The sequence below is a fragment of the Ctenopharyngodon idella genome, chromosome 20 (genome assembly GCF_019924925.1).
Source record: "Ctenopharyngodon idella isolate HZGC_01 chromosome 20, HZGC01, whole genome shotgun sequence".
Lineage (NCBI taxonomy): Eukaryota > Metazoa > Chordata > Actinopteri > Cypriniformes > Xenocyprididae > Ctenopharyngodon > Ctenopharyngodon idella.
This window is the reverse complement of record NC_067239.1, coordinates 14981148-14997516: the sequence shown is the minus strand read 5'-3', so window position 1 is coordinate 14997516 and position 16369 is coordinate 14981148. Positions and strand designations below refer to the sequence as shown.

At 39.0% G+C, this 16369-nt stretch overlaps 2 protein-coding genes across 6 annotated transcripts in view; one reads left to right on the top strand and one right to left on the bottom strand.

Annotated features, from left to right (window-relative positions):
- The window catches only part of daam1b (dishevelled associated activator of morphogenesis 1b), a 95199-nt gene extending 85662 nt beyond the window's left edge, over positions 1-9537 (top strand). For all 4 annotated transcript variants that reach the window (XM_051874712.1, XM_051874713.1, XM_051874709.1 and 1 more), the window contains 6 exons: positions 534-702; positions 794-901; positions 4042-4102; positions 4176-4307; positions 6758-6928; positions 8230-9537. In XM_051874712.1, coding sequence (XP_051730672.1) covers positions 534-702; positions 794-901; positions 4042-4102; positions 4176-4307; positions 6758-6928; positions 8230-8442 — 854 coding nt within the window. In that variant the 3' untranslated portion in view covers positions 8443-9537. The remainder of the gene's footprint in view (positions 1-533; positions 703-793; positions 902-4041; positions 4103-4175; positions 4308-6757; positions 6929-8229) is intronic.
- Positions 9519-16063, bottom strand: LOC127502135 (trans-L-3-hydroxyproline dehydratase). 2 transcript variants are annotated; one of them, XM_051874729.1, is made up of 7 exons: positions 15936-16063; positions 15806-15835; positions 14314-14802; positions 12771-12940; positions 12257-12379; positions 11983-12120; positions 9519-10146 (listed from the first exon to the last, which is right to left on the bottom strand). In XM_051874729.1, exons 3-7 carry the CDS (start codon positions 14792-14794, stop codon positions 10021-10023), a joined length of 1038 nt encoding a protein of 345 aa, XP_051730689.1. In that variant the 5' UTR covers positions 14795-14802; positions 15806-15835; positions 15936-16063; the 3' UTR covers positions 9519-10020. The 2 variants fall into 2 exon arrangements, with proteins under 2 accessions (XP_051730689.1, XP_051730690.1); XM_051874730.1 differs by having other exon boundaries at positions 15960-16029.
- Positions 16064-16369: the final 306 nt, after the last annotated feature.

The following is a 16369-nucleotide window of genomic DNA, read 5'->3' as shown; positions in this document are numbered from 1 at the left end:
AAGTGGTCATAGCCGTGTTTTATCGTGAATGAAACACAGCTATTGACCAATCAGAATCAAGGACAGGAACTAACCGTTTTATATATAATTTTTTTCTTTTTCTTTTTTTTTTCTCGGCCGTAGGTAATCACAGCATGCTGATATACAGCCATATCGCACAGCTACGAGTGTGATATTGCATTTATACAACAGTGCGACGACACAAGTGTGTAAATAAATAGGTAATACACTCGCTTAGTCGACGTCTCTCTCAAAATACTCTACATATTACAGTAAGTTTCAATGAAGCGACTCAACGTTCCTTTGCTACTTGTTCTAAAGTTACATTTTAGAATTAATAAAAGAGGCTTAGGCTCAACTATTAAACTGTCAACTTGAGATTTGAATTTGTGGCGGAAGGAAGTAGTTCCTCACAAAAGAGGTTTTTTAAAGACAATCTGTTGTTGTTTCTTATTTATTTACACACTTGTGCCATCGAACTGTTGTATATGAGCAATATCACACTCGTTTTTTTGCCTTGCATGACTTTTCAGCACTGGCCAAGGCCTCAAAAGAGGTGCTGCACAGTCGGAATCTTAAGCAGCTGCTGGAGGTGGTGCTGGCGTTTGGTAACTACATGAACAAAGGACAGAGAGGCAATGCATACGGCTTCAAAATCTCTTCACTAAACAAGATTGCAGACACCAAGTCTAGCATTGACAAGTGAGAAAATCTATCTTAGTATTTATTGAAGAATAAAGAACACGCAATGATTTATATTCATACTTTTATTGTCACCTTTGTCCCATTGCAGGAATATCACTCTCCTACACTACCTGATCACTATTCTGGAAAAGAAGTACTCAAAAGTCATGCTTTTCTCAGAGGAGCTGCAGAATGTGCCGGAAGCTGCAAAAGTCAAGTAGGTATAGCTGCGGAGTGGCTATAGCGTGCGCTTCTTTCGTCGGCTTTACGATTTACAGGCCTGTAGGGTCTACTTGTGCTAAATGGATTTTGGAAATAGTTTTTGCGGTGTCACTCCCGCCCACCACTGGGCTTAAATCCATGCTGTGGGTCATACAAGCTTTTGGTTACTCACATATGCAGAGCAAAACCCTAAATTATAGTTGGAAGAAATGGGGCCCTTGGTTCTCCTGGCTCTAGGTGCTGAAATATATAAGTGGAAGAGAGATACATGGCCACCATAGCAGAGAGAGTGTGAATACAGCTCCACTCGATGACCTCTCGACTTCTGTGTGCTGCTGTGAAGTACGTGCCAACAAATATGGGCCAAATTGTGAGTGATACGCTTGTGACACTCTCCCCCTTGGAAGATAGTTTCTAATTTTGAGTCATTCCTCATTACTTTGCCTTAAAGGCACCGTCCAAATGTACAGTAGAATGTCCTCTAAACTACTTTTTAGTCGCACCAGCGAGACTAATGTGATCATGCTCGGTCCACAAGTGAAGTCACAAGACAAATTTTGCCCGTGATCTCATTTGAGGGGGTAGAAAGAATGAAATAAAGGACTTTGTTTGCCTCAGGCAAATCAGTCGGTGTCATTTATTCAAACAACAAATGAAAAATAACATGTTGAAGGATCACAAGCTACAATGAGTGGCCAATCAGCAAGTGGAGACAGGTTTTTCCATAACCACACAAGTACGTCTCTGTGTACTTTGATAGTTCAGTCTGTTACAATGCCCTATTTGTGTGTAGAGAAAGAATAAAGGCGGCACAGCTATCAGTCCCACTGAGGTCATTTTTGTAGCTAAGAATAGCTGAGCTCAAAACAGAGTCTTTCACATACATTATATTATTAATGGAGTCACTTAAGTGCTATCACAGGGGTTAAAGTTCAGATGAATGGCTGTTAAATATATCTTTGGTTCTTATCAGTGTGACCTGTTTGGATAAAAGGCTAAAAATGGCCAGCCTGCATGGCATATGGAGATAATTATGTTAGATGGCATAGGGGTGAGTGGGGTAAGATGTGTCATCCCTTAATATTGCAAACTTTGAATTGTTTTTGTTGCATGACTATATATTTAAAAGGGCCTGTCATATGTAGCTGACTGTGATTGAGAGATGTACATATAAAACATATTTTATATTTTATATACCATTTCCAAAATAGTAGCTGTGGGGTAAAGTTTGTCAGATGCTGCAAGTATTAACTAATAATAATTGTAAGCTTTCTTTCATATTGTTAACAATTAAATAAAAACCATATTACAAAATGTTGAAAACTGTTTCACAACTCTCAAATATTCTTATTATTAAACTTATTTTACTGATAATATAAAAAATGTGCTGCAAAATAAGACTTTGGGATTGGGCATTTAGTTATTTTTTCTGTTGTTTTGTTTTTAAGTATTTTTTCCTTTTAATTTTAAAATGAAATTGTTCACATTTCCCTAATTATCCAACTTACCACTTGACATGGCACAACTAACGCCTAATGTGGTGAAAAATGTCATTGGACCACTTTTTTTTTTTTATTTCAAAAGACTTTCAAATCACATGAGCAAATATTTTATTCACAATCGAACATAGATAACATAACAAATGTTTAAACTGAGAAATTTTACAATTTTATGCACAAAATGAGCACATTTTTTGAAATTTGATGCCTGCTACAGGTCTCAAAATAGTTGGGACGGGGGCATATTTACCATGGTGTAGCATCTCTTCTTTTCAAAAAGGTTTGAAAACGTCTGGGCATCAAGGTTATGAGTTTCTGGAGTTTTGGTGTTGGAATTTGGTCCCATTCTTGCCTGATATAGGTTTCCAGCTGCTGAAGAGTTTGTGGTCGTCTTTGACGTATTTTTTGTTTAATGATGCGCCAAATGTTCTCTGTAGGTGAAAGACCTGGACTGCAGGCAGGCCAATTCAGCACCCGGACTCTTCTACGATGAAGCCATGCTGTTGTAATAGCTGCAGTATGTGGTTTTGCATTGTCCTGCTGAGATACACAAGGCCTTCCCTGAAATAGACGTCATCTGGAGGGGAGCATATGTTGCTCTAAAACCTTTATATACCTTTCAGTATTCATAGTGCCTTCCAAAACATGCCAGCTGCCCATACCGTATGCACTTATGCACCACCATACCATCAGAGATGCTGGCTTTTGAACTGAATGCTGATAACACGCTGGAAGGTCTCCCTCCTCTTTAGCCCGGAGGACATAGCGTCCGTGATTTCCAACAAGAATGTCAAATTTGGACTCGTCTGACCATAGAACACTTTTCCACTTTGAAACAGTCCATTTTAAATGAGCCTTGGCCCACAGGATACAACGGCGCTTCTGGACCATGTTCATATATGGCTTCCTTTTTGTATGATAGAGCTTTAGTTGGCATCTGCAGATTTGTTGCCATTTGTTGCCCCCGGGCCAACTTTTTTGAGACCTGTAGCAGGTATCAAATTTGAAATGAGCTCATTTAGTGGATAAAAGTGTAAAAATTTATGTTTAAACATTTGTTATGTTATGTATGTTATATTGTGAATAAAATATTGGCTCATGTCATTTTATTAAAAAAAAAAAAAAAACGTCCCAACATTTCCGGAATTCGGGTTGGAAACAGTTTTAAAATCATACCTGTTTGTTATCTTATAATCCAACAGTGTACAAAACAATAGTCGCAAAATGGCAGCAGCTGCGTTTGTATGAAACAAGAGAGAGCGAGTCCACAATACTGGATGACATAATTAAATAACTATACAAAATATTGATTAGACTGAGTTTTAATATTTTATTAGCTCACTAAATGCAAAACTTTGGGAAAAAAACGTTCCTAGCAAGTGTATAGCACTGCTGACTTCAGTAACCCGGATGAGCCTGTGTTATCTGTTTTCAGCGGTTGTTATCGTGGCGCGATTGACCAATCAGAATCAAGTATTCCACAAAGCCGTGTAATGATTCAGACATCCTGACAAAAGTATTCCTTTTTATCTACTTAGCTAGAGGACAAGTTGTCAAAAGTGGCACAGCTTACCCCACTCTTCCATTCTTGACTACACATAAAATTATTGTGATGTCTATGACCGTGTCTTTCCAGCATGACTGAACTGGAGAAGGAGATCAATAATCTTCGCAGTGGCTTGAAGAGCGTAGAGAGTGTAAGTGCTGCATGATTCTTCTTTGTTCTCAAGCTTAAAAGCAATTCATCTACACAGGCTCTCTCTCATGCAGGAGTTAGAATACCAGAAGAAGCGACCTCAGGAGTATGGGGATAAGTTTGTGTCTGTAGTCAGCCAGTTCATCACAGTGGCCAGTTTCAGCTTCTCCGATGTCGAGGACTCCCTCGGTGACGCCAAAGAACTGGTGAGTGTGTGGACGTGTGTGTTGGACTGCATGTGTTTGTTTGTGTGTATATCTTTAAGGTGCACATCCTGGTCAGCTGAAGAAACAGGCTGCAGTGACCCTGGATGTCCTGCTGCGCGCAGGAGCTGACCTTCAACCTCTCACTGAGAACACTTCCTATGTAGTGACCCTGGCACTTTCACTGGCCCCTGGGGGCCCTACAGGACGTCGAGGAGGAAAAGAACATACAACTCTTATTGCTTTCGCAAGCTCCATCTGTACAAAGGGAGGCACACACACATAATATCTTCCAGGCCTGTGAGGGGAAACGGGTATATAGGTTTTTGAAAGCCAAAATGCAGCAAATTCATGATAATGTTGTGCTTTTATGACAGGAATGTGAATGTTTTGTATGTAAAAAATCTCTGATAAATAGGACAGCCCACATCAAAGTTTTTAGAATTGTACTATTTATATTCATGTTGGTTTCATATTTCATGATATCTTAAAGGGTTAGTTCACCCAAAAATGAAAATTCTGTCATTAATTACTCACCCTCATGTCATTCCACGCCCGTAAGACCTTCGTTCATCTTCGGAACACAAATTAAGATATTTTTTTAAAAATCCGATGGCTCAGTGAGGCCTGCATCGCCAGCAATAACACTCCCTTTTTCAATGCACAGAAAGCCACTTAAGACATTTTTAAAACAGTTCATGTGACTACAGTGGTTCAACCTTAATATTATAAAGTGACGTAAATACTTTTTGTGCGCCAAAAATAACAAAATAGCGACTTTATTCCACAATATCTAGTGATGGGCGATTTCAAAGCGATGCTTCATGAAGCTTCGAAGCTTTACAAATCTAGCCTGGCAGCATAATACAGCATTTTTAACAGTTTTCGCTGATCCGTTTGAACGAGGTTAATTTTGACAACATTGTCATCTGTACGTGAACCACAAAGGAAAAACTTTTCCGTTTTTAGCACATCATTGTCATGTAAACATATGCTTAGTTTGAGTTTTAGTAATTTTATGTGCTTATTGACCTTGATACACAGCCATGAGATTACGCAGGGATCGTCTCTATGATATCATTTCCTGTTTTGTTTGTCCCCCCCCCCCCCCCCCCCCCCCCCCCCCCCCCCACTGGTCACAGTGCACAAAAGTTCAAACGTTTTTGTAATATTAATCAGCATTGAAACAATTTTGTTAACAGTTTTCTTTTCAAAAATTTAAAATTTAATGAAGCATTTTTCTTCATTATGCCATCATTTTTTATTTATTTTATGCCTATTTATGAGCTGCATTTTTAATGTATTTTTGAATTACCTGATAGAGAGGTCATGCATGTCAATGCACAATAACATGCCATATGCACTCTATAGCAGAAAAGCTTTAGCTCCAACCTAACCTAGGCCTCCTGTCTGAAGTCTGAGACAGATAAGAAGAGATATAAAAGCAGGGCAAAGGAGAAATAAAAATATGCCCCTTGGCTCAGGCACATACAGGCCCACGGAGGAGCTGTTCCATATGGCAGTGATAAAGGCACATCAAAGGTATTGTGGGAAGGCCAGGCCTCCTCCCCTGTGGTGAGACGGCACGAGGCAACAGCAGTGCCATGGCAAGACTCCAGTCCCCTGTGTTTAGGCTGTAATCAGCCACTGGAGAAACCTTGGTTAACAAGACCACTTTATGCCTTGCTACCGGTGACCGGATAACTAGCAGTGCGTCACACAGTTCATTTACTAGAACTTCATTAGACCCCCAGAGTTTGTTATGCTACTGTTTGCCCATTACACTGCACTTTGTTTTTCCTCTCGGTTTGCCCTTTTTTGCATTGTAAAACATTTTTTTTCATTGCAAATTGTGATGAAAGATAAAAAAAAGTTGATGAGTTTGCCACTTGACTACCCCATTGTCACTTTTTATGACGTTAAGTAAAAATATGGCTTTTTTTGTGATAAAATGAATATTGTTGTTGAAAACTGTGCTGTAAATATTACCGTGGTACCGTAACATTATTTAGCAGCATTATTCATTATTCAGACATATAAATTATTAAATAAGTGTATTTAACTTTTTCCTTTTTCAGTTTATCTTTAAGATATTTTATCTTACAAATATTTTTGGTACTTTATTTATTTATTTATTTTGAACTAGAAAATTGTCTCTCTGCTGTATTATGGAACAGTAACCAGTCCCAGGAACCACTAATGGTCTGAAAATTATAAATGTCGTTTATAGCTATAATTTTTAAAACTGTACACAAAATTATGTTGCAAGAAAAAAAAAAATCCATTGTTGTGCCACAGTATGTTTGTGCCTCTAAAATATTTTAAGAAAATGAAAAGAGTGCTTCTTAAGTGTTTTTTCATGATTTTCTTGAGGGATTCATGTTCATGTCATTACACTGAAAGTAAAGTGAGCAGGAAATGGCTTTCATATGACCAGTGCTTCTGTTCACCAGTTCTTAAAGGCAGTCAAGCACTTCGGCGAGGATGCTGATAAGATGCAGCCTGATGAGTTCTTTGGGATATTCGACCAGTTCTTGCAGTCGTTTGCAGAGGCCCGTCAAGAGAATGAGAACATGCGCCGACGCAAAGAGGAGGAGGAGCGCAGGGCACGAATGGAGGCTCAGGTCTGTGAACCTTAAATATGAAGTTTTGGAATATATATATATATACTCCTATATACTCACTGGCCACTTTATTAGGTACACCTTGCTAGTACCGGGTGCTGGAAACATTCCTCAGAGATTTTGGTCCATATTGACACTATAGCATCATGCAGTTACTGCAGATTTGTCAGCTACACATCCATGATGCGAATCTCCCATTCCACCACATCCCAAAGGTGCTCTATTGGATTGAGATCTGGTGACTGTGGAGGCTTAGTGAACTCATTGTCATGTTCAGTAAACCAGTCTGAGATGATTTGAGCTTTGTGACATGGTGCGTTATCCTGCTTGAAGCAGCCGTAAGAAGACTGTGGTCATAAAAGGATGGGCATGGTCAGCAACAGTACTTAGGTAGGCTGTGACTTTTAAACTGTGCTCAGTTGGTATTAAGGGGCCTAAAGTGTGCCAAGACAATATCCCCCACACCATTACACCAGCAGCACCAGGCTAAACTCTGGATACGAGGCAGGATAGTTCTATGCTTTCATGTTGTTTACACTAAATTCTAACCCTACTATCTGAATGTTGCAGCAGAAATCAAGACTCATCAGACCAGGCAGCGTTTTTCCAATCCTCTATTGTCCAAATTTGGTGAGCCTGTGCGAATTGTAGCCTGAGTTTCCTGTTCTTAGCTGACAGGAGTGGCATCTTGTTTGTTAATCTGCTTAAAGGTTCGATGTGTTGTGCGTTCAGAGATGCTCTTTTTCAGACCTCGGTGTAACGAGTGGTTATTTGAGTTACTGTTGCCTTTCTATCAGCTCAAACCAGTTTGGCCTTTTTCCTCTGACCTCTGGGATCAACAAAGCATTTTCACCCACAGACCTGCCACTCACTGGATATTTTCTCGTTTTTCTGTCCATTCTCTGTAAACCCTAGAGATGGTTGTGTGTGAAAATCCCAGTAGATCAGCAGTTTCTGAAATACTCAGACCAGCCCGTCTGGTACCAACAACCATATTCAAAGTCATTTAAATCACCTTTCTTCCCCATTCTGATGCTCAGTTTGAACTTTTTCAGATTGTCTTGACCACATCTACATGCCTAAATGCATTGAGTTGCTGCCATGTGATTGGCTGATAAGATATTTACGTTAATGATCAGTACAACAGGTGTTGAACCTAATAAAGTGGCCTGTGAGAGTGTGTGTATATAAGTTAAGTAACTGACAGCCAAACCACTTATCTCGTCAGGTCCATAACTCATCTCTTCATTCTTCACCCATTTACTGCTAAATATGATGTCCTCTGTTTTGATGTCTTTCAGCTCAAGGAGCAGAGGGAGAAAGAAAGGAAGGCTCGAAAAGCCAAAGAGAATGGAGAGGACGACGGGGGCGAGTTTGACGACCTGGTGTCCGCTTTGCGTTCTGGAGAGGTTTTTGATAAAGACCTGTCGAAGATGAAACGCAATCGTAAACGCATAAACAGCCAGACATCAGACACCGGCAGGGAGCGTCCAATTACCAAGCTTAACTTCTAAACAGCAGTCCAGCTGACCAACCACTGAGACGAATTTCATTACAACCAAACAGCCTCCTTGCAGGGCTGAATGACTGGAGGACACTCATTAGCTCCTCTACTCAGATTAAACACGATCTGGGGTAGCGGAGGAAACCATGTTTACCCAAAGACAGTCAGTTTATCATGTGTCATGTGACTGTAATGGAGAATCTGTCTAAATGCAGAGAAAAGACTCTAAGAACTTAAAAATATGGCTGCCAAATGAACCTAATTTAATGATGCAGGAGCACCAGGATTATTATCAGAGATTGAGATAAATGTGAGTTTACTGATTGGTTATCAATCAGAAGCTCATGTTCATTTGACCACATGAACTTGCAATTCTTGTCAACCCCTTTTTTCTTACTGTAACAAAACAAATCGCCAAAAGTGACACTGGCGCTTGGCTCCCAACCGAACTACTCCATTTTTTCATTTTCTGACTGATCCAAAGTGGAAACGGATGGTTATTTAAAGAGGTTTAATGACAAGTGTCTGTATATACGTCACTGAAAAGCTGTAAAGTGACTGTGTACCCCTTTAAGAGAGGGGTTTGCCCTTTTTACTAAAGGTGATTTTTTTTTTTTTTTTTTTTAAATACATATAGAGTGTTTTTAAGGAATATTACTGACATCAATAACTAGGGCTGGGGTTGCTTATTTCAGAAAGATGACTGCATTGTGATATCCAGTACAGGCTGACTGGGAATGATTTTTTTAAAGGTGTGTTTTTAGGGGCCTCTGGTGCCCATGTTGCGTCTTAAACACTGTGGACGGTCATTGTACAGACTCTGCAGTTTCTGATGTCAAGTGTTGGTCTCTCTGTTCGAGGATGTGAAATGTAGTCATATTTAAAATGATCTGTAAGTAACTGGATCAAGGCAATACTCTTCTTCCTTTACGTTCTTCCTTCCTGTCTGGAGTCTCTCCTGGTTTTTCATCAGCAGCCTAGTTGTATGACAAAGTTTCCTTTTTCAGTGCAAGATACCTCCATTGGACTTTTATAATTTAAGGAAAACTCAGCCTTCCATTGTAAGTTGAATCATAAGAGAATAAATGGAAGAATCTGAAAAGTATTTACTGCTGTATGCTGTCAATTTAAGTCACATTTGACTGGGTTAAAAAACAAAACAAAAACACAAACCATACTGTTTAGTAAAAACATTGTCACCACACTGTTCATTCAGTTTTTGCTGGATCAAATGTAGTCAGATGATGCCTCCTGGTGGCCATTATTCACAATTCAAAAAATGACAAAATATTATTTAAACCAGAACTGATTATGAAAATTGTTCATTTATACACTTATATCATTATAAAATGTTTAGGAAATTTCAAAAAAGTAATCAGTACATTAAATGAAAGAATCTTAAAGGTTTACAAAACTAGTCCTGTGACACGTAACAGTCGCAGCACAACATATATTCAACGTTTGAATGTGTTTTTTTAATGATTTCCTTTACAAAGAATCTATATCAGACGATTGATGTGCTCCCAAGATCAGAAGCCGTACCTGCAATCAGGCAGAAATAGATGTTTAAACCTTTACATCCTTTAAGTCAGCGCAGAAGGAAGCCTCCACTGAGGGGGTCGTTGTTCTCCTGGGTAAAGCTGGCCACACCGCTGTAGTGAGCATGACCTCTGACCTCCACTACCACAGCCCTGAAGTTCCCACACATGGTCTCCTTGAACAACAGAACAGCTGCAAATCACTGATTTTGTTAAAGAATCAAGCATATAAAATACATTTCCAGGACTAGACTCTTAAAGGGCACCCAATATGTAATATAAGTCTCTTGTGTCCCCACAATGTGTAAAGTTTCAGCTCAAAATACCCCACTGATTATTTATTATAGCTTGTCAAATGTGAGCAAAAACACGCCGTTTTTGTATGTGTCCCTTTAAATGCAAATGAGCTGCTGCTCCCGCTGCTTTCCAGAAGAGGGGTGGAGCTTTAACAGCTCGCGCTTCAGTTTCTCAACAGCAACAAAGCTGGAGAATCTCAGGCAGCCAAAATGATCGTCAGTAACGGTGTTCAGCCTTACATTGTTCAAACCGCAGTCGGACACTGATGGAGAGACTCAGGAAGAAGTTACAACTTTTAGAATGCAACTGGACGTTTCTGAATGGTTAGTGGATAAATTTGAGTTAATTCACCTCATTGACTAGCACGTGCAAATCCAGCATTGAATTGACCCTCGTTTGTGAAGCAGTCCGGCGTAAAATGACGGCATGGCTAGGGCTGTGACGGATTTTTTTTAGCACTGATGGAAAAAATCTGCATCCCGTCCGTCATTTTGACTGATTACTGAGGCTGATGTTGCTTGTAACTGTAATTCCCACCCCTGTCCAGTTGATGGTGAGTGCGCTCCAGTGTGGCAGCGAGTTCAGTCTCCAGAATAAAATGAAAACGATACACACAGGCGAGCACCCAGTTTAAGTCCATTTTATAATAATAAAGTTATAATACTTATACTTACTTACTTAATTAAGTTTCTAATCCAGTTCGTTTTCTTTTAAATGGTTTGTTTTGTTATTTTTCTTGCTGACTATAAGTTTATGGTCAACGACTGGCTTTTCTGAGGTATAATGTTACGTGATTGTTTGCAACACTGATTGAACTGACGTGATACAGATTTCGGTAAGCTACTGTATCTTTCAACATATTTTTTGATTTTCATTCATGTTTATTTCGTTCTGTACAGTAGTAAAGAGGAAAGGATGATCGCAATCACTCACGATCCTCGACAATTGTTCAAGATGAAAAGTGACACAGTCTTTGATCAGCTTTCTTTTCATAATATAAATGAATGCATAGACTATGCCTATTTGCTTATCCTGTAAGTGCATGAATAAAAATGAAAATGTGGACGAAATCAGAAGCTATTAAATGTCTTAACAGTAAAATATAAAAATTAATAAAATTAATTAATAAATTTTTTTTTACGATCCTGTCTATCAAAATGACGGCGAAACGCAAGTCTAACGCAACCTCAGATATATATATATATATATATATATATATATATATATTATATAAACCAACCCGGACCCCACCACCGCAAAACCGGCGGTTGTTGCCACCGCGGTAGTAAAAAAATTGTCACTGTCACAGCCCTAGGCATGGCAACAGTACAACAACTCTTCCTCTTCTCTAAAGCAGCCCAACATGGCCTCGCCCCCTTTGTTGCATGTTCTAGGGTCCAAGGTTTATGTAAATTTTAGGGTTAGTGATGTCACTAACCCAGGAAGAAGCTTGGTGTAGTCCCTACCAGCCGTTTGTTGTAGTCCTTAAACAGAGAATTCTTTAAAAGAAAATATCTCTCTTTGCATTGAACTTTGAGCATCATAACTTTGCAGATTTTGTTTATGCTCTAACAGCAACATTACAAACTAACTAAAGTTAAAAAAGTGAAATCATAATCAAACACCCCTTTAAATGACTAAGCTGTATTATATAATACCTCACTTGTTAACAGTGAAATTGATATAAAAAATCTGTTTTTATTTGCTACAGGTACCTCTTTTGCTGTTCCCGTAAATTCTGATCCTGTAGCTCCGCTCTGGAAGCTTCTGGTCTGGTTCAGTCCGATCAGACCTTTATGGTACTGAAGAGCTATACGAGCAGTAACGCCAGACCCTGTAGGGCTTCTGTCCACCTGACAAGCCATATAACAGACCTCTGTCAAACAGACTGAAGGGCAAAATTCCAGTTGATATAATTTTAGGATATCAACTTGAAGGGCAGAACTTCCTGTGTATGGATTCATATAAACATGTCACAACTGGTTTTACCTGCGCGTCAGCAAACACACACACATTGGCCGTGGGCTCTTCAGAATAAGCATCTTTGCCGTCAGTAAGGATTGTCCCATAGAGGAAGGCTAGATCCTCACTGACTGGATGGTACAGCTTTACCTATGGTCATTATGATAATTAGTCCAATAAATTATGCAAATTGTAGATTAACAGTGTGGAATAAAGTAGACTTGTGTTTCTTTCCCTTACCAGAAAAAAAACAACTTTAAATCTAATGAATCAATCAAGAATCATTAAAGAATCAAAAAAAGGTCCTATTCAAAACTGAAATTCAGAAATAAATGAATGATTTTATCCAACGATTCATAGATTAATCTTGTTTGATCCCATTAGGATTAGTTAAAAATGATTCTTTAAGAATTTTGTTTAGCTGTTTTCGTCTTAAAAATCAGTGGATTGGATTCATTTGACCAGTTCTCTTTATTAATCACTTAAACTTTCAGTTTTCATTTTTAGTCTTAGTTAAGAATAACAACACTGGACCAGTTACCTGGGATTTGACAGCATTGCTCACAGCAGTGGCTGCATCCACCAAATCTCTAGTTTTGGACTTGTTGACATCCAATCCAAACTTCTCAGCACTCACAAAAGCATAAAGAGCTCCACCATAACTGATGTCCACAGTGATGGACCCATATCCTGGAACAGAGACACTCACATCTAGAAAAACAAGGATGGCAAAGAGTTAAACAGTTTTTTCAAAGACAATTCAAAAATTATATTATATTATAAAAACAAATATGACAGAATCATTGACTAATATAATATACACCAATCAGGCATAACATTATGACCACTGACAGGTGAAGTGAATAACACTGATTATCTCTTCATCACGGCACCTGTTAGTGGGTGGGATATATTAGGCAACTTTGTCCTCAAAGTTGATGTGTTAGAAGCAGGAAAAATGGGCAAGCGTAAGGATTTGAGCAAGTTTGACAAGGGCCAAATTGTGATGGCTAGATGACTGGGTCAGAGCATCTCCAAAACTGCAGCTCTTGTGGGGTGTTCCCGGTCTGCAGTGGTCAGTATCTATCAAAAGTGGTCCAAGGAAGGAACAGTGGTGAACCGGTGACAGGGTCATGGGCGGCCAAGGCTCATTGATGCTCATGGGGAGCGAAGGCTGGCCCATGTGATCCGATCCAACAGACGAGCTACTGTAGCTCAAATTGCTCAAGAAGCTGATGCTGGTTCTGATAGAAAGGTGTCAGAATACACAGTGCATCACGGTTTGTTGTGTATGGGGCTGTATAGCCGCAGACCAGTCAGGGTGTCCATGCTGACCCCTGTCCACTGCCGAAAGCGCCAACAGTGGGCACGTGAGCATCAGAACTGGACCACGGAGCAATGGAAGATGGTGGCCTGGTCTGATTAATCACGTTTTCTTTTACATCATATGGATGGCCGGGTGCGTCACTTACCTGGGGAACACATGGCACCAGGATGCACTATAGGTTCTGCTGGGAAGCCTTGGGTCCTGCCATCCATGTGTATGTTACTTTGACATGTACCACCTACTTAAGCATTGTTGCAGACCATGTACACCCTTTCATGGAAACAGTATTCCCTGGTGGCTGTGGCCTCTTTCAGCAGGATAATGTGCCCTGCCACAAAGCAAAAATGGTTCAGGAATGTTTGAGGAGCACAACAACGAGTTTGAGGTGTTGACTTGGCCTCCAAATTCCCCAGATCTCAATCCAATCGAGCATCTGTGGGATGTGCTGAACAAACAAGCGCAATCCATGGAGGCCCCACCTCGCAACTTACAGGACTTAATGGACCTGCTGCTAACATCTTGGTGCCAGATACAACAGCACACAATTCATAAACTGTCCATTCCTCGACGGGTCAGGGCTATTTTGGCAGCAAAAGGGGGACCAACACAATATTAGGAAGGTGGTCATAATGTAATGCCTGATCGGTGTAATATAATAATATAATACATTGTTCCGAAATGACGCCAGCTGAACTTGCAATTCAAACTTGCAATTTCTTTTATGTTCTTATTGTCATGCTCTGATCATAGTTGTCACCTGTAGCGAAAGCAAAGGCTGGCACGCTGAGGAATCTGACAGCTCCGGTTTTCCCATTGGAATATTGTGTAAAGGCCTTCACTAATCCGCATGGGCAGTGTATGTTTATCTGCGTCTCTGGTGAAGTGGGTGCTTTAATCAAACCATAATCCACCGCAAAGCGCCCAAGCGCAATGACAGCATGGCCGCACATGGTGCTATAGCCTTCATTGTGCATGAACAAGACACCGAGATCAGCCTCTGCTAACTCACTTCTGACCAGAAGGGCTCCGTACATATCATAGTGACCACGGGGCTCAAACATTAAGACCTTGCGAAGATGATCAAGATGCTCTCTCACATAACGTCGTTTGGCAAGGATGGTGTCCCCCTTCACCTCTGGATACCCGCTCAGGATAATGCGCAGCGGCTCTCCACCTGTGTGCATGTCCACTACTGATAAAACAGACCCGGAGTGAGGGGGCAACTTTGGGAACTCCATAGATCACTCTGTAATAAAAAATTAATGAATGAATACATAAATAATAAAAAACAGATTTGCAATAGTCTCAAAACAGAAGCAGAGCTAAAGGCTTCACATTGCTCCTGGTCCATTTTTTACTGGGTACTTTGATTTAACATGCAATGATTTTTAAAGTGTTGCAGATTTATGCTAATGAGAATTGTCACAAGTATTTTAGTTCAAAAGACAGTGCAGGTTTTTTTTTTTTTTAGTGCTACCTAAATAAATGATTATTGGACTGGACAGTATTTTTGACCAAATAAATAAACTATTTACTCAGTTTATAAATAATCATTTATCATAAATAATCATTTATTTTTAATAATCATCGGCATTTATTTACCAAATAAACTTTGGAAATTAAGTCTTAAATTCGATATAAATAAAAACCTAAGTAAACAGCTTATTAGCTTAAAAAAAATACTTTGATTAAAGTAAAGCTGAGGGGTGACATTGTACAGAGGTACATTTGTTAAAAAGACGATGTTCTTTTGTAATGTACTCTCAACGTAATCAAAACAGGTAAACTACTGTCAAATTGCTAAATGTGATTCCAGTAATATAATCCTCTTACAACTGTTGTCCAATCTTCACTAAAACTGAGTCATATTATTATCAGACCATTATTGACAAAAGTGGTCTAAAATGTAAATTTTGTAGTCGTCAAACTGTAACAAAAGTAGTCTATTGAGTTGTTTTGAATCTGCTTTGGCACTCAACTTAATGTATGTCTTTCTGGTAACTTCAAAGCTGTAGATGGAATATGACACTATGATTACTGATGATTACTTTAGCTGTAAAGGATTGTTCATGCATCAGTAAAAAAAAATCAACATATTGTTTGCTCTTCATACATTTTGGGACCATAAAAAGCCCCGTTGTACTCTAATCCTAAAGGCTAATACAGAAATACACTGCAACACAGGTGACAGAATTGTGTCCAGCGCTAGTTTTAATGAAATAATTTGAGAGATGCAAAAAGCAACTTACCGTCACAGCTTTACACTGTTGATAAGCTACCTAAGAGAGACAGCAAGTTTAGTAAACACGTTAACGAAAATATTAGCCCATGTATTATGTTTTTACGACTGTTTATTTAAAAAAAATGAAATGTGAATACTTTTAAATGCAACAATTATTTTACAAATCTGTTCTTTTTACGACTTTTCTGGGGATTTTGCTTTTCCAAATTTCATGTGCACATTGAGCAGTGGCTCTTTACTGCCTCTCTGTGGTCTGGATGAGAATGACACATCACTTGCCTTGACGTCACAAGCTGCTTTTTTTATTTTTTACAAGATAAAGATAACAATTACTAATAAAAAACAAAGAACAATAAGGGTTGTGTTACATTATCACAAAGCTTATTATACTAGCTTATATGTAATACACCATAAAAGTATAGAGGACGAAACCTGCAAAAACAATAAATACGTGAATAAATAAATCTATAAATGAATCCACAAAATTATACATAAACACATTAAGTAAAAAGATTCATAAATCCACATATTCCTGCATAAATAAATATATTAATAATTAAATGTGCCAGCA

Coding starts and splice junctions, on each gene's coding strand:
- LOC127502135 (XM_051874729.1), bottom strand. CDS start 14,794: ATGGAGTTCCCAAAGTTGCCCCCTCACTCCGGGTCTGTTTTATCAGTA. Junction 12,941..14,313: donor AGCCTTTGCTTTCGCTACAG/GTGACAACTATG, acceptor TTGTTTTTCTAG/ATGTGAGTGTCTCTGTTCCA. Junction 12,121..12,256: donor GTGTGTTTGCTGACGCGCAG/GTAAAACCAGTT, acceptor ATGGCTTGTCAG/GTGGACAGAAGCCCTACAGG.